The 22803-nt window shown below is 48.8% G+C and overlaps 1 protein-coding gene and 1 non-coding gene across 5 annotated transcripts in view; one reads left to right on the forward strand and one right to left on the reverse strand.

Moving 5' to 3' along the window:
* The window catches only part of LOC130920228 (nucleosome-remodeling factor subunit BPTF-like), a 100451-nt gene that overhangs the window by 70848 nt on the left and 6800 nt on the right, over positions 1-22803 (reverse strand). For 3 of the 4 annotated variants that reach the window (XM_057843274.1, XM_057843272.1, XM_057843273.1), the window contains exon 1: positions 1306-2130. The exons of the other annotated variant lie outside the window; for it this stretch is intronic. In XM_057843274.1, coding sequence (XP_057699257.1) covers positions 1306-1891 — 586 coding nt within the window. In that variant the 5' untranslated portion in view covers positions 1892-2130. Of the gene's footprint in view, positions 1-1305; positions 2131-22803 lie in introns of those variants that run through there. 4 annotated transcript variants of the gene reach the window in all.
* On the forward strand, positions 2842-2923 carry trnas-aga (transfer RNA serine (anticodon AGA)). Its single transcript has one exon. It is a non-coding gene; the product is annotated as a tRNA-Ser (tRNA).

Consider the following 22803-nt stretch of genomic DNA (forward strand, 5'->3'; position numbering starts at 1 on the left):
ATGTTTTTTTTAATGCATTCTTAATTTAGTTTGTAGGTATATTTAGACGTTTTTTGTGGGAATATGTGTCTGAACCACTTGTTAAGAGCATTGTAAAATAAAAAAAATAATAAAAAAACGTTAGCAATTTATAGCATTTAAGCTAGCAGACTTTTTCTATCCAAGTTAGCCAATTGTTCTTTTGTTGTTCACAGATCCTCATTTTTTAAAAAAAATTATGTCGTTTGAGGCTCAGCTACGGTGTTTTGATTTTTCACGTTCCTTATCCGATTACTCGATTATTCAAACTAACTAGTCCATCGATTAATCGACTACTTAAATATTCGATAGCTGCAGCCCTAATTATTATATTATTATTACGATTTTTATTCATAATGTATTTGCTTTGCTTTGTGTAATTGCTATTTGCAATAGTACCAGCAGCATTTATTATGGATTTAGTGTAGGTTTTCGGGATTTGGAACGCATTAATGGAATTATAATGTGTTCTTGTGGAAAAATCCTGCTCGACATACGAGCACTTCTACTTACAAACAACGTCCTGGAACGAATTAACTTCGTATATAGAGGTACCACTGTGTAGATAATCAAACAAAGACAGTGATGCACTGACAATTGACGACTTGAACACAAAGTTTTACAGGTAAAAGTATTTCTGATTTACTTAACAGATTACTACACGTGTGGTTGCTACGGTAACATGTAATGAGCTACCGTTTGCAACAAGTGGGAGAAAAGGCGCCTGTCTTCAAAACAAAGACCTGTCAAACTCATTCGGCAGTCTCAACCGTGCATGTGCTTGCTTAAAGCTTCAGGAACTTGGAATCCTATTACCCCAAGAAATTCAAAATTGACGAGCCACATGTGAAGCATGCATTTCAGCTTAAAAGGACAGAATCACTCTTTTGAAGTAGAAAAAAACTTTTGGGGGTGTTTATAGAACGATGACCGGGTGAGGAGTTTCAGAAGTACATTATTGCAATGAATGAAAAGTACAATATTTAACTTCAGTGTAGTATTTGCACGCTACAAATTCTGGGTGAAAAATAAACTCTTTTGGGGATGAAAACGGTTCCCTGACAGGAACAGTGTGCTGATCGGACAAAAGTGCTGAAACCATGCGAGTTGGCTGAAGCGTGGAGCATTTCTTTGCAGAGCGTCGGCCAGCAGGGCACACGGTAAACAAAGGCCCGTTTCTCCGTGCAAACTCCATTTTGAACAATGCACCTTTCTTCGTATATAAAGATAAAATGCATTTTTGGAGAGGTCATTCCCCACGCTGTGCATTTGCAAAAGGACGCGTACCTGGGGTGCTCCCGGTCGAGCTTTGGCTCCTGGTACTACTCTCGGTGCAGTAGCTGCCATCATCCTCATCTTCATCTGGTGGTTCCTCCAAATAGTCCGAGTCGTTTTCCAAGGCCTCTTCTTCTTCTTCTTCCAGATCCGAAGAGGGGTTGTCGTTGAGGAGTTCGTCTTCCTCCGATCGGTAGCTTAAATTGTCGTCCTCCTCGTCGCTGTTGTCGTCGTAAACCACCTTCATCGGAGGCCGCCTCACTCCGCCTCTACTGCCGCGGCCGCCTCTCGACCCCCTGCTTCTCCCTCTGCCTCCTCTGCCCCGCGATGCCGCGCTCGCCTCCGAGGTGGCGGCTCCAACTTTCTTGCGGCCCCGGGACAAATTAAAGTTGTCCGGGCCTGATATTTCCGTATCCAGCTCGGCGGAGCCGGTGACACAACCGCCGTCGGTTAAGCCGCGTCCACGACCCCGTCCTCTGCCCCGTCCTCGTCCCCGCATCCCTCGGCTCCTTCCACTCCGAGAGCCACGGGCTGGCACGGGTGAGCCTTCCCGCATCCCTGCTGCCAGTTTGGGCGGCCTTCCTCTTCTCCCCCTCATTGTAGGAGAGCGCCCCTTCTGTTCCGCTTCAATCTCGGAGCCGCGAGACGCCACGCGCAACGAAGAAAAACTAAGAAAGCGGACACAAACGGCTCATGCGAAAGTTCCCGAGAAGTTCCCACCAGCTCACGGTATCAATTTAGGGGCGGAAGGCTTAATGAGAATGGCCGGTGTCCCGCTCTGGGTAGCCAACCGACGCCATTTTTCTTCTTGGCTCTCTCTCCGTTGAAAACACAGAAGGCCTCAAACCTGCGTAAAGCGACCTGTACTTCCCAGGCAGTTTACCGGAAGTGATTGTCAAAATAAAACCCAGCAACATAGTTACACGATTGTACGCAGCCACATAATGCTGTTTACACCACAATATTCGTACATAAACCAGAATTAAATTTGATTCATCAGTGCATAAACTCTTAGGCTGTGATGTTTTTCAATAAAATTACATTTGAGGCGTCTTTTCAAAGGAAGCGCTGTCTTTTGAAATTTTAGTTACCTTGACATCCGTCACGAAGCGCCAATGATGTTGAGTCACGTGACTCACTATTCTACAACAAACGCTAATTCCATGCTAGTTAACTAAACGAGGTACACATGCAAACGTTTTCCGCTTGCATTGCTTTACTAGAGCTGTTTAATTGTGGTAAGTGGTGATTTGCTCGGGCAGTGAATTCAGTCGTTGTTTATTTATTACTGTTATGGCGCCGTTTGTGGTCAAGGCGAGCGAGACAAGCGTCTAGTAGTTACCTGAGCAAGTCGTCATAAAGTTAGCCGGTCTTTGAAACAAGGAAATTAAATAAAAAATGAAATTAAATTCCCAAGTTTTCATATAACCTGACCACAGTGTTGTATGATTAAAAATTTGTCCTCCATTTAAGCGAGCCCGATGGTATTGAGACGACACGCAGAATTTAATAAAAACTTTTACACCTCCACACCAGTAGGTGCCGCAAGTTGTCGTGGCCGAGTGGTTAAGGCGATGGACTAGAAATCCATTGGGGTCTCCCCGCGCAGGTTCGAATCCTGCCGACAACGTTATTTACTCACTTTTTTCAAAATATGGGTCTCCCTGCGCAGGTTCGAATCCTGCCAACAACGTTTTTTTTTTTTTTTTTCATATAATATAAGTGATATTTTGGTCTGTTTTCTAGCATTTCCTGTAAATGAAAAATACATCTCCCTTTTTAGATCATTTTCCTCACTGGATTATCACTTACTGTCATTAATAACAATATGTTAGGCTTCAATGCAATGTGCCAATGACGAGGCTTTATTGTCAATAATCTAAATGCATTGAACTGGAAAACAAAAGCGAGATTGGAGTGGAACTTTTTAGTCTCTATGGTAATCAATATAGCCTTTAGGCTATTAAAAACATAAAGGCTTTATGTTAGACTTCATCATAATGAATAGCGTTTATGTTTGGAATAAGTACCCCGACGACAGCCCTGCGTTTTGAGCTCGTCCAGGTATAAGCAACAGGAATTGAGCCCAAGATCACTTTCACACACTCTGGTCCGCTTCATTTAATAGATCCTTTCATCTTTCACCTCATTCTGTCCATTGCACTCATAAACATTCGTTATTTGTATATTAAATGGGGGCGAAACAACCAAGCTCTTGATGCTGTGACATCAATATGTGAATGAGGAATGTGACAAAGTGCTTAGAGTTCCTTGAATTCGGACATGAATTCTGAAATTCAAACTTGAAACCTCAATTTACAGTCACAAATTACTTGATTTTTCTGCTTTTCTACAAGCACTATACCAATGTAAGCCTCTTTACCATTTAAAAAATATATGGTACTATGATATTTACAGTACATGAATGGTATGCAAAATCTCCAAATTTAGCCCCCAAAAAATCCTCACATGATTCATGGAATACCGGGATTTGGGTTTGATGCCCTGACACAGAGTTAGTTTGATCCCGTTCATCTTGAAAATAGAAGTTGATGTAAAAAAGTAATGAACAACACAGTGATTATAACTTCAATGTCACTATTTTTGTAAACGGCAACAATCTGGACTTTAAGGAATTTTACTAACCAAGTCATAACAATTCTACCCGAATCCTAACAATCCCAATGTTTCATAAAAAAGTCCTACCATATCCTAGCCAAAATCCTAACAATGCTAACAGTCTGGCTCGGGGGAAGAACAGCCAATAGTTATCGCGTAAAAGTATGCACAGCCAATCACGAGCAAGCAAAGAAGCGGAAAGAAAGTTCATCATGGCCGGAGCAAGGCAACATATTTGGTGGTGCCCCCCTGCAACAATAGCTATTTTCACCACAAATATTTAAACACCCCCCTCCTTGAGTCATCACCTTATCGTGGCGGAGGGGTTTCCCAATGATCCTAGGAGCTATGTTGTCTGGGGCTTTAAGCCCCTGGCAGGGTCACCCATGGTAAACAGGTCCTAGGTGAGGGGCCAGACAAAGCATGGCTCAAAATAACCCCTTATGATGAATAATATTAATGGACTCAGGTCTCCCTTGCCGGGACACAGGTTACCGGGGTCCCCCCTCCCCTCCGGGCCTGTTCCCATGGGGCCCAGCTGGGAGCAGCCCGAAAAGGCAACGTGGGTCTGCCTTCCCATGGGCTCACCACCTGTGGGAAGGCCAAAGGGGTCTGGTGCGTACCGGCTACAGAAGCTGACTCTTGGGACAAGGAATGTCACCTCTCTGGTGGGGGAAGGAGCCCAAGCTGGTATGTGGGGCAGAGAAGTTCTGACTAGACATAGTCGGACTTGCATCCACACACAGTTTGGGTTCTGGTACCAATCCTCTCGAAAGGAGTTGAACTCTCTTCCACTATGGATTTCCCGGGGTGAGAGGCGCTGAGCAGGTGTGGGCATACTTATTGCCCTGCGGTTTGGTACCTGTATGCTGGGGTTTACCCCAGTAGACGAGAGGGTAGCCTCCCTCCGCTTTCGGGTTTGGGAACAGGTCCTGACTGTTGTTTGTGCAGCTCAGAGTACCCACCCTTTCGAGGGTGTGCTGGAGAGCACTCCCTCTGGGGACTCCCTCGTTCTGCTGGGGGACTTCCAACGCTCACATGGGCAATGACAATGAGACTTGGAAGGGCATGATTGGGAGGAACGCACCCCTCCACCACACCACCGATCAGAACCTGAGCGGTGTTCTGTTAATGGACTTCTGTGCTCTTCACGGATTGTCCATAACAAACACATTGTTCCATCATGTCCATATGTGTACTTGGCACTGTTATGTACTTCCTTAATCTAAGTACATGTCAGGCCGAAACTTGAATGGAACAACACTTCTTTATTCAGCGTGTTTCTCAGCATATGTGCCCCCGACACATCACAGAGATTCCTTTTATACTGTAATACCACACCCACAGAAGGTGCACTATATGGCAAAAGCAGTGTGACATAAATATGTTACATCTCCTCTCCCCTTACATCACATGTCCCATAAATAAACACAAAAGAACTTCCTACTTTTCCCTTCTTACTTATTACGTATAAATCCAATCTAGCAGGCGGTCGCCTGTCATGTGCAGAGGAATAATGACGTTCAACAGTCACTTCAGATTTTCCACTTGTGGGACAGGTCCTGATACCGTTTCAGATTCCATTTGGTTTGAATTAGACACAATACAGCAGAATTGTTTGGTTTTGACACATCTGGTAAGCCAGACATTTCGGTAGAATTACACTGGTAAAATCCCAATAAGTAGACATTTCTGGAGTAGTGTTCCCAACAATTGATCCACATGGCGACGCCAAACACCATCAGCTGTCTGAACTGCGTAAAACACAGGCCCAGCTTGAGCAATGATGGTGGCAGAGCACCACTTTTCCTTACTCTTATAACTCCGGGCCATAACAGAGTCACCAGGTGCAAAAACTCGGTTCTTGGAATGCAGGTCTCTGTACTTGACTTGTTTTCGTTGGTCCATTTGAACAATGTCTCTCAGTGTTGGTGGTTTCAGCAGGTCAATGCCAGTACGTTTTTACGGCTCACTCATCATCACCTTCACGTTCTCCTTACTGACTCTCCTCTGCACACCTGTCACCTGTTACCAATCACCACACCTTCCTCCACTGCACAATCAACCACCTGCTACTATAAGAGTCCGGTCTGCAGATCATTCGACGCCAGAGCTCCACCTCACCATGCATGGTTAAAGGTGGAAATGGATTTCTGACTTCTTTGCTGTGCTTTTGGGTCACATCGTCTAGCCACCATAACAGTAAGCTCTGTCGCCATGAAGCATGTGCATCGGGAGTTCCATGTCTCCAAGATCAAGCCTGTCTCTTTGTGCCCTCTCATGCCCGCTGCCCCGGCTCCCCCGCCGCCTCGGTTGACGGGCATCCCCAATGGAAAGTCCGGTGTCTACTGAAGGTCCGTCGCCGTGGTCAGGGTTTTCAGTACCTGGCGGACTGGGAGGGTTACGGCCCAGAGGAACATTGCTGGATCTCGAAGTGGCTCATGTGTCCCTCTCTCCTTCGAGAATTTTACGAAGCCAACCCTGATGCCCCTGGTCGGCCGCCAAGAGGCGCCCCTCGGAGGAGGGGGTACTGTTACTGCTCACTCATCATCACCTTCACATTCTCCTCACTGACTCCCACTGACACACTGACTGTGCTTTGCCCTTTGAGTCTTTAAGAGCATGTTTGAGGGTCTGCACAATCTTATTTGCCAAGCAGTTGGTTGCCGGGTGATAGGGAGCCGACTTGATGTGTTGAACCCCATTGGCTTGCAGGAATTCAACCATTTCTTTTGACACAAATACGGCCCCTTATCTGACACAAGTTGCACATGGGCTCCAAGACGGCTAAACATCTCTCCTAACTTGATTGTCTTTTCCGATGTGATTGATTTCATGATGGCTACCTCTGGCCACTTACTATGGGCATCAATAGCAACCAGCAACATTCGATTTTCGAAAAGTCCCGCAAATTAAATTTTTTATTTTTATTTATTTATTTATTTTAAACCTGTCCTGTTCAGCTGTTTGACACAGAGAATGGAAGTTTAAAGAGCATACGACACCAGAAAAAAAGTCTTAAATGGCATTATTATGTGAATTAGAATCATATTTTGAGACGATTCGACCATATACAACAATTTAGCAAAGCGCAGATGACGAGAAATTAGTCTTTTAATCTGCCGGTTAGCCACGCCTACAATTATAGGGCTTTAGCGTCCCCAACAGGTGGATGACGTCAGCGGTAGACTAGGCTCATCGGTTTTACTATTCAGCCCATTGAGGGGGAATTGTTCAGAACGAGGAAAACGAGACGAAGAGAGCTGCAAAATGTCATTGTTTCAGTCTCTCTACTCCCAATATTTTTACAGGATATTCTTTTTATCCAAGTATTTTCCCCAATAGCTATATAAATGGCTTGAGAAGGACCAGTCAGCCCGTCGAGGGGGAACTATTCACAATGAGGAAAACGTGACGAAGAGAGCGGCAAAATGTCATTGTTTCTGTCTCTTTACTTCAATATTTTTACAGGATATTCTTTTTATCCAAGTACTTTCCACAATTGCTAAATAAATGGCATGGTCATGACAAATAACTTGTGCTAAATGGAATATAAAATAATAAAAATCCATTTATTCAAGACGACATGGCAAAATTACTCCATAATGGTCAAAACAGTCGACTTTACCTTTACTGTCACACCTGCCGAACGATATTTTATGACACCTAAATCGGACATATGTCATTTCCCTTCCCCGGCTTCGGAGAATGTAAACAGACCAGAAGGAGTGACAGCTAGCCGACATGCTAACCCGAACCGAGGGATGTTTCAAAGTCTTCGAAGTGGAAAATCACACATAACTAGCCTGGATTATTTGACATGACGACCCGGTTGTCGAGTTTCTTTGCGGATCGGCAAACCGCCCGGCGGAGAGCAATTTACAGTTCGTTCCCTGGAGGAGGGTGGCTGGAATTGTTGTGTAGCTAACGTGCTAACAGCTAACTGCTAATGAGCGTGAGGATAGCTTTTTACATGCCTATCAATGATCAAACGTAAGTAGTCCTTTATTTAAAGGAATTTTATAGTGTTTACTTTGTAATCACTGTATTCGTATTTGACATAATACAAAACAAGATGTTTACTCACTTCCTTGTAAGTCCAATGGTCCCACAGTAAATATCCACGGTGAATGGGAACCTTTTGAAACTCCCAAAAGGCGCATACGCCTCTCCCGCATACAGAATGATTTTTCTGCAGCCGTTTGGCTGGCGTGATGCAAAAAATAAAAGTATTAATCCGCAAAATCAGCTGAATCCTTCGTCCTCATACACAACAGTACACTGTAGCGTGAAGAGGACGTCTTCTACCGTACACGTCACAGCGCCCTCCTCCTCAATGCGAGACCGAAGCCGGAAGTCACTCATTTTCCTGGCGCGGGATTCAAAAAACTAAATAAATATAGCGATCGCTTCCACACACATCCAAGCGGTCCATATCATTCAGGAGCATAAAATACCGCGTGTATTATGAAATAAACATGCTTTTTCGTGTCACAAGCACTTTAAGTGCCCGGATAGTCTGAACAGTTTTAATGTTTCACATTGAGAGTCTGACATACTCCCATTGTGATCATTCAAAATACCTTTTTATTATGACAAAGCAGCGAACAGGAAGGGATTATGGGGGGACAGAAGAAAAGAAACACAAGAGAAGAAAGAAAAGAAACATACACAAACAACAACAAGAAATACATTGAAAATCTAGACTAATTACTAATATGCTGGTGCCATCGTCAGTGAGATGTATTTCCGGTTTACACCATGTGGGGGCCTATTGGCCAGTGAAAGAGGGGGACGGGGGTGGGGGTGTCTATAAGTCTATAAGCTAAGTGATTGGAAGGGGTAGAGTGTACACAAATCAGTTCTGTGATCTAGAACCCAGTAATCGTGTGAATCTCTTATGAGCGTAAGCCCGTTGGCGACCAACCCTACGCCGCCCCATCCCCAATCCCTGCACCAGGACCCCCAACCCGAGCATGCCCTACCACATCCAGCAGCACGCGAGCCCCACCAGGCGCGCGACAGCCACGCAGACGGGCGGAGAAGCCGCGCAGGCGCCAACCCAGGGCCACGGCCCCCACCCAGCCAGCCCGGGGAGGGAGGGCGGGGTTGGGGGGTCAAGCGCAGCCCATCCTTCCTCCCGCAGCCCAGCAAAGGAGCCATCGTCCCCCCCCCCCCCGGGGATCCATGGTGGTCCCCCGGGCCACCCCCGCATCCATCAACTGGCCTTCAGGGATGGCAGGAGGGGACGCACTACCAACCCCACGCCTACCCCCACCCCTGCCTGCCCACCCGGGCCACGAGCCACAGCCGCAGCCCCCCAACCGGCACAGCACGCCACGAAACCCCCAGCGGCCCACCAAGCCCTAGGCAAGGCAGGGTCCCCCACCGGTGCAGGCGACACCCCGCTGGTACACCAGCACCCAGCCAGTGACCCGCGACGGAGCGCAGGGCGGATGCCCAGCCAGAGAGGAGAGGAGAAGGCGGAGGCAGGAGAAGGCAGGAGAACGCCAAGGAACTGCCACGCAAATTCAATATGATTGCGGTGCCAGAGTCCTAAGGAAAATCCCAAGGATGAAGTGGGGCTGCAGGTGGATTGTTGCGAATCTTCTGGCAAGATAAACAATTTGAACCGTCTCTTCTACCTGTTTCTAATCCTGGCCACCAAAAATAGCTTCTCGCCATTTCATTTTAACAATACCACTGTGATCTGCATGCAATTGCGCAAGCATTTTAGCACGCAGTGAGTGCTGCACAATCACTTGCCTCCCCCACAGCAAACAACCCGATTGAACCGAAAGTTCCCACCTTCTATCCAAAACAGGTTTGAGAGCGGTGTTCTCACACTTGGTTTGGCCTTTAATTACCATGTCCATGACGCCTGACAGTTCGGGGTCGTTCAGAGTTGCACGTTTCACTTGCGAAGCTGAAATTGGTGCATGTTCAACATTTCGGCAACCTCGAAAGTCCATCAGCATTGCAATGCAAATCAGATTTACGATATTTGATGTATGAGTGAGCTGATAACAACAAAGCCCACCTCTGAAGACGTGCAGCAGCCAGCGAAGGGATTCCTGCATGAGGTCCCACAATCGTTGTCAGTGGTCTGTGATCCATTAAGAGTAAACTTCCTTCCATACAAATATTGGTGGAACTTCCTCACACCAAAAATAATGCTCAATGATTCTCGTTCCAGTTGAGCATAGTTTGACTCTGCTTTGTTAGGGGTTCTCGATGCGAAAGCAATTGGTCTTTCATCTCTGTTCGGGAACACATGGGAGATGACAGCACCCACACCATTAGGTGAAGCATCGCACGGCAGCTGTATTGAATATGAACGGCTGAAATGAGTGAGAACCTCAGATGTAATCAGTGCGTTTTACGCATTTCGAAAAGCTTTGTTACACTCATTCGTCCATTTCCATTTTACATATTTGTACAACAGCTCATGCAATGGTTTAAGACGCAATGCCAAATTGGGAATAAACCGTCCATAATAGTTCAGTTGACCTAAAAAAAGATTTAAGCTGACTCAAACTTTTTGGGGCAGGTGTATCCACAATTGCCTTTGTCTCTGATGAAGCCTTGTGTAGCCCTTCTTGGTCTATCACATGCCCTAGATACTCCACTGACGGTCTCAAAAATTCACATTTTTCCTTGCGCACTCAAAGACCATACTGCCTTAGGCATTTTAAGACAGCAACCAGGTTGCGAAGATGCTCCTCGTCGTTTGCGCCGGTGCAGAGAATGACATCCAAGTAACATTGTACTCCTGGCAATCCACTCAAAATGTGATCCATAGCCCGTTGAAACAGAGCAGGAGCAGATGCGATGCCCAAAGGTAATCTGCAATATCTGAAAAGTCCCTTGTGCTTGTAATTGTCACCCACTCTCATGATTCTCTGTCCACGTGCATCTGCAGATAAGCTTGGTTGAGGTCCGCTCGTCCTCCTCCCCACGAAGTCACAACGCAGAAGCAGAGGTCAGCGCCGTCTGTCCCCTGGAGCACCGCGACCCACAGCAAACTCCAAAAACAGCACAGCCGAGCTGTTGTAGTTCCAGACGTCCTCGTCGCCACTTTTTGTTATGTACGTACTTCCTTAATCTAAGTACATGTCAGGCCGAAACTTGAATGGAACAACACTTGTTTATTCAGCGTGCTTCTCAGCATATGTGCCCCCGACACATCACAGAGATACCTTTTATACTGTAATACCAAACCCACAGGGAATGCACACTATGGCAACATCAGTGTGACATAAATATGTTACAGGCACCAGGAAACCCTAGGTCGCAGTTCGATGATCGACATTGTACTCATGTCATTGGACTTGCGGCCGCATGTTTTGGACACTCAGGTGAAGAGAGGGGCGGAGCTGTAAACTGACCACCACCTAGTGGTGTGCTGGCACAGATGGCAGGGGAAGATGCTGGCCAGACCTGGCAGGCCCAAACGTATTGTGAGGGTCTGCTGGGAACGTCTGGCGGAATCCCATGTCAGAAAGAGCTTCAACACCCACCTCCGGCAGAACTTCTCCCTTGTCCCGGGGGAGGTGGGGGACATTGAGTCCGAGTAAGCCATGTTCCACAATTCCATTGTAGAGGTGTCCGATCAAAGCTGTGGCCGTAAGGTGGTTGGTGCCTGTCGTGGCGGCAATACCTGAACCCGCTGGTAGATATCAGCGGTAAGGGATGCTGTCAAGCTGAAGAAGGAGGCCTACCAGGAATTTTTGGCCTGTGGGACTCCAGAGGCAGCTGACAGGTACCGGTTGGCCAAGCAGACTGCAGCTTTGGCAGTCGCCGAGCCAAAAACTCGGACATGGGAGGAGTTTGGCGAGGCCATGGAAAACGACTTCCTGATGGCTTAGAGGAAATTCTGGTCCACCATCTGGCGCCTGAGGAGAGAAAAGCAGTGCACCATTAACACTGTGTATAGTGGAGCTGGGGTACTGCTGACCTCGACCTTGAAGACCTCCTCAATTCCACCGACACGCCTTCCTTTGAGGAAGAAGAGTCTGGCGACTCCGAGCTGGGCTCTCATATCTCTGGAGTCGAAGTCACTGAGGTGGTTGGACTTGTTCACGAGTGAGGGTAGGCGGGAGTGAACCATACAGGCGGACCGGTCCATAGTGGTGAAGAGGGCTGATTTATCGATTTACCAGTCGATCTACGTTCCTACACCCACCTATGGTCACGAGCTATGGGTCGAGACCGAAAGAACAAGATCCCGGATACAAGCGGCCAAAATGAGTTTCCTCCGCAGGTTGTCCGGGCTCACCCTTAGAGATAGAGTGAGAAGCTCGGTCATCTGGGAGAAACTCGGTGTTGAGCCGCTACTCCTCCGCGTTGAGAGGAGCCAGTTGAGGTCGCTTGGGCATCTGGTTCAGATGCCTCCTGGACGCCTCCCTGGAGAGGTGTTCCGGGCATGTCCCACCGGCGGGAGGCCCCAGGGACAACCCAGGACACGCTGGAAAGACCATGTCTCTCGGCTGGCCTGGGAACGCCTTGGGATCCAGCCGGAGGAGCTGGTTGAAGTGGCTGAGGAGAGGGAAGTTTGGGCTTCCCTGCTAAAGCTGCTGCCACAGCAACCCGACCCCGGATTAAGCAACGTATGTACGTATGTATGTGTGTGTGTGGGTACTCACACTCACTGTACTTCTTTTTTCACTCGCAGTTTGTGTGTGGGAAGGTACTGGAATTGACAGGCTTGGACTTGGTGCTGATGTGTATCAGGTGGCTGTAAAAGATGGTGAGCATCTACAAAGACAAGAAAGTGGGATGTTAGTAACCGAGAGGTGTTAGGGCTCCTTGATTGCAGGCTGGAGACCAGACGGGGGGAAGCGGCGACAGGTGCCAGCCATTAACATCAGCTGCCTACAAAAGCCTGATTGTCGTTGCCGCTCGTCGCCAGACCAACTCTTTCGGCATTCCCGTCAGTCACGTCCAGCAATCAGGTATTCTCTACGTATATACAACCGGCCAATCTGACCTTTGTTCCATCCCAGGATTCCCCGTGCCTGCTACCTGACCTGTACCATTGCCTGATATCACGTCTACGCCTGCCAGCGACCACAAGACGTGCACGTGTGGTACAACGACCCTCGACCCGCCCCTGAAGATAAACCTTGTCTGCTTTGGGGTCCGATTCCCAGCGCACCATAACAGTTTGGTCTGGCCACGTGGACCCCGCGGACATGGATCCGAGTTCCGCTTCCCCGTCGTCCCCCGCCCTCGATGGTCACGTGCAAGCCCTCGAGTACCTTTTCCAAAAGGTAGGAGAGATCTCTCTGGCTATTCAGTCTATCCAGACGCAATTTAGTCCACTCCCCGAGCAACCGACATCGTCACCCCGCCAAGGCTTCGTCTCCCCCCCGCCGACGCCACGCGTGCCCCGCCCTGCTCCCTACGATGGCGACTTGGGCTCTTGTCGTGCCTTTTTAGTGCAGTGCGGTCTCGTGTTCGATCAACAGCCGCATACATACAGTAGCGAGCGGGCCAAGATCGCTTACCTGATCGGGTGCCTTCGTGGGAGAGTCCTGGGCTGGGCGGCAGCCCTGTACGAGAAGGCCTCAGCGGCATGCGCCTCGTATGCCAATTTCACAGTGGGGATGCGCAAAGTTTTCGATCACCCGGTCCGTGGTAAGGAAGCCACCAAACGCATAATGGCCATCCGTCAGGGGGAACGCAGCGTCGCAGAGTTCTCCGAGGAGTTCCGCACGCTTGCGGCGGAGAGCCATTTCAATGATGCCACGCTTCAAGAGGTCTTCAACAACGCTCTCAGCGAATCCCTCAAAGATGAGCTGGCTTCCAGGGACGATCCAGGAATTCTCGATCAGCTCATTAATCGTTCGATTCTGATTGATAATCGACTTTGCGAGAGACGACGACAACGCTGCGAGCTGCCCTCTTCCGCGTTTCACCGCTCTGCTGCCTCAAGTCTGGCCCCTCCTATGAGGGTTCCTCGACCTGCTGGCGCCTCCACACTGCCCTCTGCTGAGAATCCGGAGCCAATGCAGCTAGGGCGAGCCAGGCTTACTGAGGAAGAACGCACTCGGCGGCTCACTGCCCAGCTATGCATCTACTGTGGCCAGGCGGGGCATTTCCTCCGCCATTGTCCGGTACGTCTGGGAGGAGGGGCAGGTTCTCCAGTAGATGAGGAAATACTGCTGAGTCAGGCGTCTAACAATCCTGCAGCCCGGCTCCAGCTCCCAGCCACTCTTTCTTGGAAAGACCAGTCCTGCAGTTTGAAGGCTTTTATTGATTGTGGAGCTGATGAAAGTTTTATCGATCGCAGGCTGGTGAAACAGCTGGGCGTCGGAACACGCCCGTTGCCCGCTCCATTAAGAACCATCGCACTCAATGGACAGACCGACCCAGTTCACCTTCTCCTTTCGGGTAATCACCAAGAAATGATTAGCCCATTTGTCATTGACTGCCCTCGCACGCCGTTGGTCTTAGGCCTACCCTGGCTAAAGACTCACAACCCGGTGGTGGATTGGACCCACCCCAAGCTCACCTCATGGAGTTTCCACTGCCACAATAATTGTTTACGGTCTGCCCTAGCTCCGACCTATCCTGTTCAGGATCCAGTCCAGGCCGACCTTTCGTCAGTCACAGTGTGCTACCATGACGTGGGGCTGGTCTTCAGCAAGGACCGCGCAGGGGCCCTGCCCCCCCACCGCCCTTATGACTGTGCCATAGACCTGCTTCCTGGCGCTGTCCTGCCGATGGGGCGTATTTATAAGATCTCTGAGCCTGAGAGGGAGGCGCTGCAGTCTTACATCACGGAGTCCTTGGCCAGTGGTATAATCCGTCCGTCCTCCTCCCCCGTCGGCCTCTTCTTTGTGGGAAAGAAGGATGGCACGTTGAGGCCCATCATTGATTTCCAGGGCCTCAACAAAATTACAATCAAGAACACGTACCCGCTTCCCCTGATGGACTCTGCATTCACCCCCCTCCATGGTGCGCATGTGTTCACAAAGCTAGACCTGCGCAGCACTTATCACCTGGTCCGCATCAGGGAGGGAGACGAGTGGAAAACTGCATTCAACACGCCCCATGGTCATTACGAGTATCTCGTCATGCCTTTTGGACTTGCCAATGCCCCCGCAGTGTTCCAGAACTTGGTCAATGACGTGCTGGGGGACATGATCAATAGGTTTGTGTTTGTTTATCTTGATGATATGTTGATTTTCTCCTCCAACCCCACAGAGCATCAGCAGCATGTGCGCCAGGTCCTCCAGAGGCTCTTAGAGAACCGGCTGTTCGTTAAAGCGGAAAAGTGTGAGTTCCACGTTCCAGAGGTCTCGTTCCTTGGCTACGTCATTGCTGGTGGAGAACTCCGTATGGACCCCAGCAAGGTAACCGCGGTGGTGGAGTGGTCTCGCCCCACCGATCGGAAACAACTACAACGTTTCCTAGGGTTTGCTCATTTTTACCGGCGGTTCATTAGAAATTACAGTCGGGTCGCCACCCCACTCACGGCCCTGACGTCAACTGCCTTGCCTTTCCGCTGGTCCGACACTGTCAACACCGCCTTTGAGGACCTTAAGCGACGCTTTACTTAAGCCCCCGTGCTGGCGCATCCTGACCTTACCCTGCAGTTCATCGTGGAGGTGGACGCCTCTGAAGTGGGCTTGGGAGCAGTCTTGTCCTAAAGCCAGACCAGCGATGGCAAGGTGCACCCCTGTGCGTTTTGCTCCCGCAGGCTCTCCTCCGCTGAGCAAAACTATGGCATTGGTGACCGTGAATTGCTGGCTGTTAAGCTTGCCCTGGAGGAGTGGCGACACCTGCTGGAGGGAGCTCGCCAGCCATTCATAGTTCTGATAGACCACAAGAACTTAGAGTACCTCAAATCCGCCAAGAGACTCAATCCACGCCAAGCCAGGTGGGCCATGTTTTTGGAACGCTTTAATTTCTCATTTTCCTACATCGCAGGGTCACGCAATATCAAGCCTGATGCCCTGTCCCGCCAGTTCCTGCCCAGCAAAACTAAAGAGGAACCGGCTCCCATAGTCCCTTCCACCTGTTTTCTCGCCTCAGTGGAGTGGGAGATAGAGTCCAAGGTCAAGGAGGCCCTTGATGAGCACCCTGTCCCCTGAGAGGGACCTCAGATTACCTTGTTTGTTCTCGCCTCAGTCCGGCAACAGGTGCTAGAGTGGGCCCACTCGTCCCGCCTGTTCTGCCACCTGGGTATCTGCAGGACCCTGGCTGTTCTGCGTCAGCGGTTCTGGTGGGCCACCATGCTGGAGGACACTCGGGCTTTTGTCACGGCTTGCCACGTCTGCGCCCGCAGCAAGACCTCCACCAAACCCAGCTCTGGTTTGCTTCGCCCTCTTCCCATCCCTAGCCGCCCGTGGTCTCATATCGCCCTGGACTTTGTCTCCGGTCTCCCCCCTTCCAAAGGTAACACCATAATACTCACTGTGGTTGACAGATTTTCCAAGGGGGCCCACTTCATCCCGCTTCAAAAACTCCCATCAGCGAAGGAGACCGGAGAGTTACTGGTTCAGCACATTTTCCGCCTGCACGGCATTCTGGCCGATATTGTGTCAGAAAGGGGTCCACAATTCACCTCTCAGGTATGGAAGGCCTTCTGCGCAGCTCTGGACGTTGGTATGAGTCTCTCCTCAGGTTACCATCCTCAAACCAATGGCCAGTGTGAACGCACGAACCAGCAGCTGGAAGCGGCCCTCCGCTGTGTCGCACAGTCCTGTCCCAGCTCCTGGAGTGACCATCTTCCCTGGGTCGAATATGCCCATAACACCTTGCCGAATGCCTCCTCAGGCCTGTCCCCCTTCCTGTGCTCACTGGGCTATCAGCCCCCTTTGTTCCCTTCCCAGGAGCAGGACATTGCGGTACCCTCAGTGCAAAGGCACATCAGCCGGTGCACCAACATTTGAAAAAGAACACGCGCTGCACTTATCCGCTCTTCTCAAAGTTCCCAGGCCCAGTCCAATCGCCGCCATGCGCCAGCACCGGTCTACTCTATGGGTCAGAGGGTATGGCTCTCCTCAAAGCACCTACCACTACGGGCTGACTCCAGGAAACTGGCTCCAAGGTTCGTTGGCCCCTATGAAATAGAGAAGGTGGTGAATCCTTGCTCCGTCCGCCTCAAACTCCCAAAGTCTCTCCGTGTCCACCCCACCTTCCATGTTTGCCAGATCAAGCCAGTCTCGTCATGCCCCTTGTCCCCCCCAGTTTCGACTCCCCCTTGGACGTTCGCCGCCGTGGCCGTGGGTTGCAGTATTTCGTCGACTGGGAGGGCTATGGGCTAGGCAGGTGTTGTGCAAGTCCCTGATACGCGTGCCAATCTCGGACGCCTGGTGGCGCCCGTGGGGGGGGGGGGGGGGGTGTACTGTTAGGGCTCCTTGATTGCAGGCTGGAGACCAGACGGGGGGAAGCGGCGACAGGTGCCAGCCATTAACATCAGCTGCCTAAAAAAGCCTGATCGTCGTTGCCGCTCGTCGCCAGACCAACTCTTTCGGCATTCCCGTCAGTCACGTCCAGCAATCAGGTATTCTCTACGTATATACATCCAGCTAATCTGACCTTTGTTCCGTCCCTGGATTCCCCGTGCCTGCTACCTGACCTGTACCGTTGCCTGATATCACGTCTACGCCTGCCAGCGACCACACGACGTGCACGTGTGCTACAACGACCCTCGACCCGCCCCTGAAGATAAACCTTGTCTGCTTTGGGGTCCGATTCCCAGCACACCATAACAAGAGACGTGCGAAATTTCCGATTCTTAGATTATTCGCGATTCGGCCGTGGAAGACTCGAGAACAATTCACAAACATCCAAATTCCGATTATTGAATTATACCAGGTAAAGCAGAACTAAAACACAGTCAGCGCAGTCTTTAGGACGCAATGAGGAATGGACCGAGAGCAAATATCATGTTCAACTCATGCGGCTAGATAAAAAAAACAAAAATACCTGACTGCGGCCGACAGCTGGTTCAAACAACGGCCAGTTGCTAGTTTCTACAAACATACGGCCACATACGGCTATAGTAGATATCACATATATGCAGAACTAGATGCTAAATGACAGACGACTGCGGTGTTAGAAGATATAAAAAGAACTAGATGCAAAACAACAGGCTTGCCGTTTAGTAGTTGCCGTGTTGTAAACAGCCGCCATCTTAAAGCAGTACACTTCACTAGAAGATTCTGCTGTAGCGAACCTAACTAACTTTTTATCTGAAACACTCCTAAATCAGCAAAATCTTGACTTGAATCTATCTTTAAATAATGAAACAGTTTTAAAACTTTGACATGTTGTAAGTAGACAGAAGGGAAATTATGGAACAACGGGAGCAATTTTATCAACTTTAACGGTTGATTCACATCATTAAATTAATTGAATGTAGTTTAAAGCTTCAGATACAGAATGGGGACTTGAGTATTTTATTTAATGTTTTTAACTGACTTTTAGGTTTACTTATAAGGTTTACTTATAATACTAATTTTCTAGACGAATAATACTATTTACAGTTGCGGCAGAGACCTGGGTGAAACATTTACGTTTTCCTGGTGGGGTAGGGCGGCGCATAACAGAAAATAATTGAGAAGCACTGTATTAGTCAAATAGCTGTTGATTGTGAAACCAGCATGACATAACCATAATAGCACCTAACTTTAGCAGCCTACTGTATTCGCTCAATCAGGTGTTCGAATCGGGCCACTTACTTTGACGGGCGAGGTTGAAAAATTAAATAAATCCATGAAGCACTGCAACTACAAAGGACCATCCAATCAGTGTTGTTAATAACGGCGTTAAGAGTATAACGGCATTACTAATAGTGTTTTTTTTTTTTCAGTAATAATCTAATAACAAGGGTTGGGCATCGAGCATTGAGCATCAATGGGACCCGGTTCTAACACTCCGGGTCTCCCGGACCCGTTCGAATTTTGAAGTTTTGATTCCATGTTTCGATGCCCTGACCGCCGAGCAGAAAAAAATGCTGCCGAAAACCACGAAGAAGAAGCCCCAAGAAGCGCGTGTTTGTGCATTGCAACTTGATTACAACCTTGCACACGGTGGGGCTTCGCTCAAAAGTTTGGCTTAACTTTACAAAAAAAAAAAAAAAAAAAGACCAGTCAGCTCAGTGCAACATTTGCAACAACTATACCATGCAAAGGTGGCTGCACGACCAATTATGCTCGACCCGCTTCATGGAATATAGCCTAAGTGCCAAGTGCAAAGCTAGCCGAGTGCTACGTAGTTGACACGCTGCGCCGTCAGAACCAGGTAAGTAAAACAATACATTACGTCTGTCTTCTGCTGTTCCCGCGATCCGACCCCGGATTAAGCAGTATATGATGGATGGATGTAAAATAGTACGAGAATAAGTCGTACTATTACGTCAGGCTATAGTTGATATCATGTATATAGAACTAGAAGCAAAAAAATGATAGACTCAGGGGCTTTAGAAAATATAAAGAGAAATACAGTGGGGCAAATAAGTATTTAGTCAACCACCAATTTTGCAAGTTCTTCTACTTGAAAAGATTAGAGAGGCCTGTAATTGTCAACATGAGTAAACCTAAACCATGAGAGACAGAATGTGAAAAAAGAAGGAAATAACATTGTTTGATTTTTAAAGAATTTATTTCCAAATTAGAGTGGAAAATAAGTATTTGGTCACCAACTAACAAGCAAGATTTCTTGCTGTCAAAGAGGTCTAACTTCTTCTAACAAGGTCTAACGAGGCTCCACTCGTTACCTGTATTAATGGCACCTGTTTTAACTCATTATCTGTATAAAAGACACATGTCCACAATCTCAGTCAGTCACACTCCAAACTCCACTATGGCCAAGACCAAAGAGCTGTCGAAGGGCACCAGAGACAAAACTGTAGACCTGCACCAGGCTGGGAAGACTGAATCTGCAATAGGTAAAACGCTTGGTGTAAAGAAATCAACTGTGGGAGCAATTATTAGAAAATGGAAGACATACAAGACCACTGATAATCTCCCTCGATCTGGGGCTCCATGCAAGATCTCACCACATGGCGTCAAAATGAAAACAAGAACGGTGAGCAAAAATCCCAGAACCACACGGGGGTGTCATATAATAGGCTATTATTATATGGAAAGTGCTTTATGAAAGGCTGTACTGCAATACGTCATTCTCCAGTTGATTGACAGGTCCCGCCTATAAGGGGAGTACCAGGAAGTGACTGTTAGTGTGAGCACGCTGCATGATATACTGCCTCTGCCACGTTGTTATTAAAAGTTGCATAAAAACGCGAAGCTTGTCTGCTGCCCATCATTACATGGTGTCAGAAGTTCTGGACGACGCATTCCTTCTGAAAAATGGCCAAGTTTCATCCACCGGAGAGTTTTCCCTTTGACCGACCGAATGAATGGGCGGATTGGAGGCAGCGCTTCCAACGCTTCTGCGTTGCGACCAAACTCAATAAAGAGGACGGCGAGGTCCAGGTCAGCTCACTTATTTATGCCATGGGGCCCTAAGCGGAGAACATATTTAAATCTTTCACATTGTCCGAGGACGATAAGAAGGCGTTTGATGTTGTGTTAGGAAAATACGACGAGTACTTCTATCCTAAGAGGAATATGATACATGAGCGCGCCTGCTTTCACCAAAGAGCGCAGCGGCCCGGTGAAAAGGCGGAAATGTTCATCAGAGCCCTATATGAACTGTCACAACACTGTGACTTCGGTGTAAATAGAGATGAACACATCCGTGACCGCATAGTTGTGGGCATTTCAGATAAAGACTTATCACGCAAGTTGCAGCTGATGGCTGATCTTACTTTAGCCCAAACTATTCAGACCGTACGTCAGTCCGAGGAGGTTGCACTCCAAGTCCACCAGCAGGGGGAGACATTCACTGCAGTGCAGGAGGTAGCACGGGGGAAAACAGCAGGCAGAGGAAAACTCACGTGGAAGCCAAGAATGAGAGCAAGTGGAGAGCAAGGAGAACCAAAATGTGGAAGGTGTGGCAAACCTAAACACAAAGAACAGGAAAAATGCCCAGCCTTGAAATCAACATGCAACAAATGTCATAAAGTGGGTCACTGGGAGTCTAGATGTCACACTAAATCAGTCAGAGAAGTGACAGAAAATGTTTCAGATAATGTTTCAGAGGTGCCATATTTCCTGGAGGCAGTCACAAAATCCAGCAAAAATGATGAACAGTGGACTGTACAGTTAGTGGTGGGGGAAACACTGGTCAGATTTAAAATCGACATGGGGTGCTGACACAAACATAATGTGTGAAGAGACGTTCACTAGTTTGACCCCCATGAAGAAATTAGAGCATCCTAATGTCACACTGTGCAGCCCTGGTGGTCAGTTGGACTGTCTGGGGAAGTTTCGAGCCACCACAAAGTACAAAGATAACCTCTTCTCCTTCCCAGTGTACGTCATCCGTGCCCAGAATGCGAACAATCTGCTGAGCAGAGACACAGCTACAACAATGGGCTTGGTGAAGCGCATTGAAGAAGTTCGCGACACGTTCGGGGAGCATGGAACTCAGAACCAGTTAAGATCCTGTTGAAAGAGAATGCTCAGCCGTACGCAGTGCATACGGCACGGAGGGTACCCCTGCCCCTCATGAAAAAAGTGAAGGAGGAAATCCAGCGCATGGAAGAGAACGGCATAATAGAACCAGTGACCGAGCCTACGGATTGGTGTGCGCCGATGGTGCCCGTCCCGAGGAACAATGGAAAAGTGCGCATATGTGTGGACTTAAAGCGGCTAAATGAAGCTGTGAGGAGAGAGAGGTACGTCCTTCCAACAGCAGAGGAAATCACTGCTGAGCGGCGCCACTGTATTCACGTCGTTAGATGCAGCTTCAGGCTTTTGGCAGATCTCTCTTAAGTCCAGAAAGCAGCAAGCTAACCACATTTATAACACCTTTTGGGAGGTACGCTTTCAAACGCCTCCCTTTTGGGATCACTAGCGCCCCAGAGATTTTCCAAAGGAAAATGGCTGAAACTCTGAATGGCCTCGAAGGCGTGGCCATCTACATGGATGATATACTGGTCCATGGGGACACCCCAGAGCAGCCCGACCAGCGCCTGGACAAGGTGTTGAAGAGGATAGAGTCGGCCGGCTTAAAGTTGAACAGAGAGAAGTGTGTGTTCCGACAGAACCAGATCCGCTTCCTCGGTCATGTGATCAACAAGTTTGGTGTCAAGCCTGACCCGGATAAAGTCACAGCAATCCGTGAGCTTCCACAGCCACAGAACGTGCAGGAGTTAAAGCGTGTCTTAGGGATGTTCAACTACCTTGGAAAATACATTCCCAACCTGTCGACAGTGGCCCAGCCACTATATGAACTGTTGAAATCCAAGACAGCCTGGACGTGGGACCACGCTCAGCAGGAAGCGTTCCAGCGCATGAAAAATATCCTGTCGACCTCTCCAGTCCTGAAGTTTTACGACGTGAACCGACCTACTACCGTCTCTGCTGATGCCAGCAGCTATGGCATTGGCGGAGTGCTGCTGCAGCTGCATGACAGGTGTTGGCTGCCGGTGGCGTACAGTTCACGCTGACTGTCTGAGGCCGAGACTAGATACGCCCAAATTGAAAAAGAATGTCTGGCAAGCGTCTGGGCCTGTGAGCGATTTGAGAAGTATCTGTGTGGCCTTGATGACTTCAAATTGATCACTGACCACAAACCACTCGTGCCGCTCATGAACAAGAAGGACCTCGACAATGTTCCGCTACGATGTCAGAGGCTCCTTATGAGACGAATGAGGTTCAAGCCAACGGCAGAATACGCCCCGGGAAGAACTCTGACAGTGGCCGACACCCTCTCACGGAGTCCACTACCGTGCCTGGAAAAGGAGATTGACACCCACTCAGAGGTGGAGTGTTATGTAGCCGCCGTCGTCGAGTGCCACTCCACGTA

This window comes from Corythoichthys intestinalis, chromosome 8 (genome assembly GCF_030265065.1).
Source record: "Corythoichthys intestinalis isolate RoL2023-P3 chromosome 8, ASM3026506v1, whole genome shotgun sequence".
Classification (NCBI taxonomy): Eukaryota; Metazoa; Chordata; class Actinopteri; order Syngnathiformes; family Syngnathidae; genus Corythoichthys; species Corythoichthys intestinalis.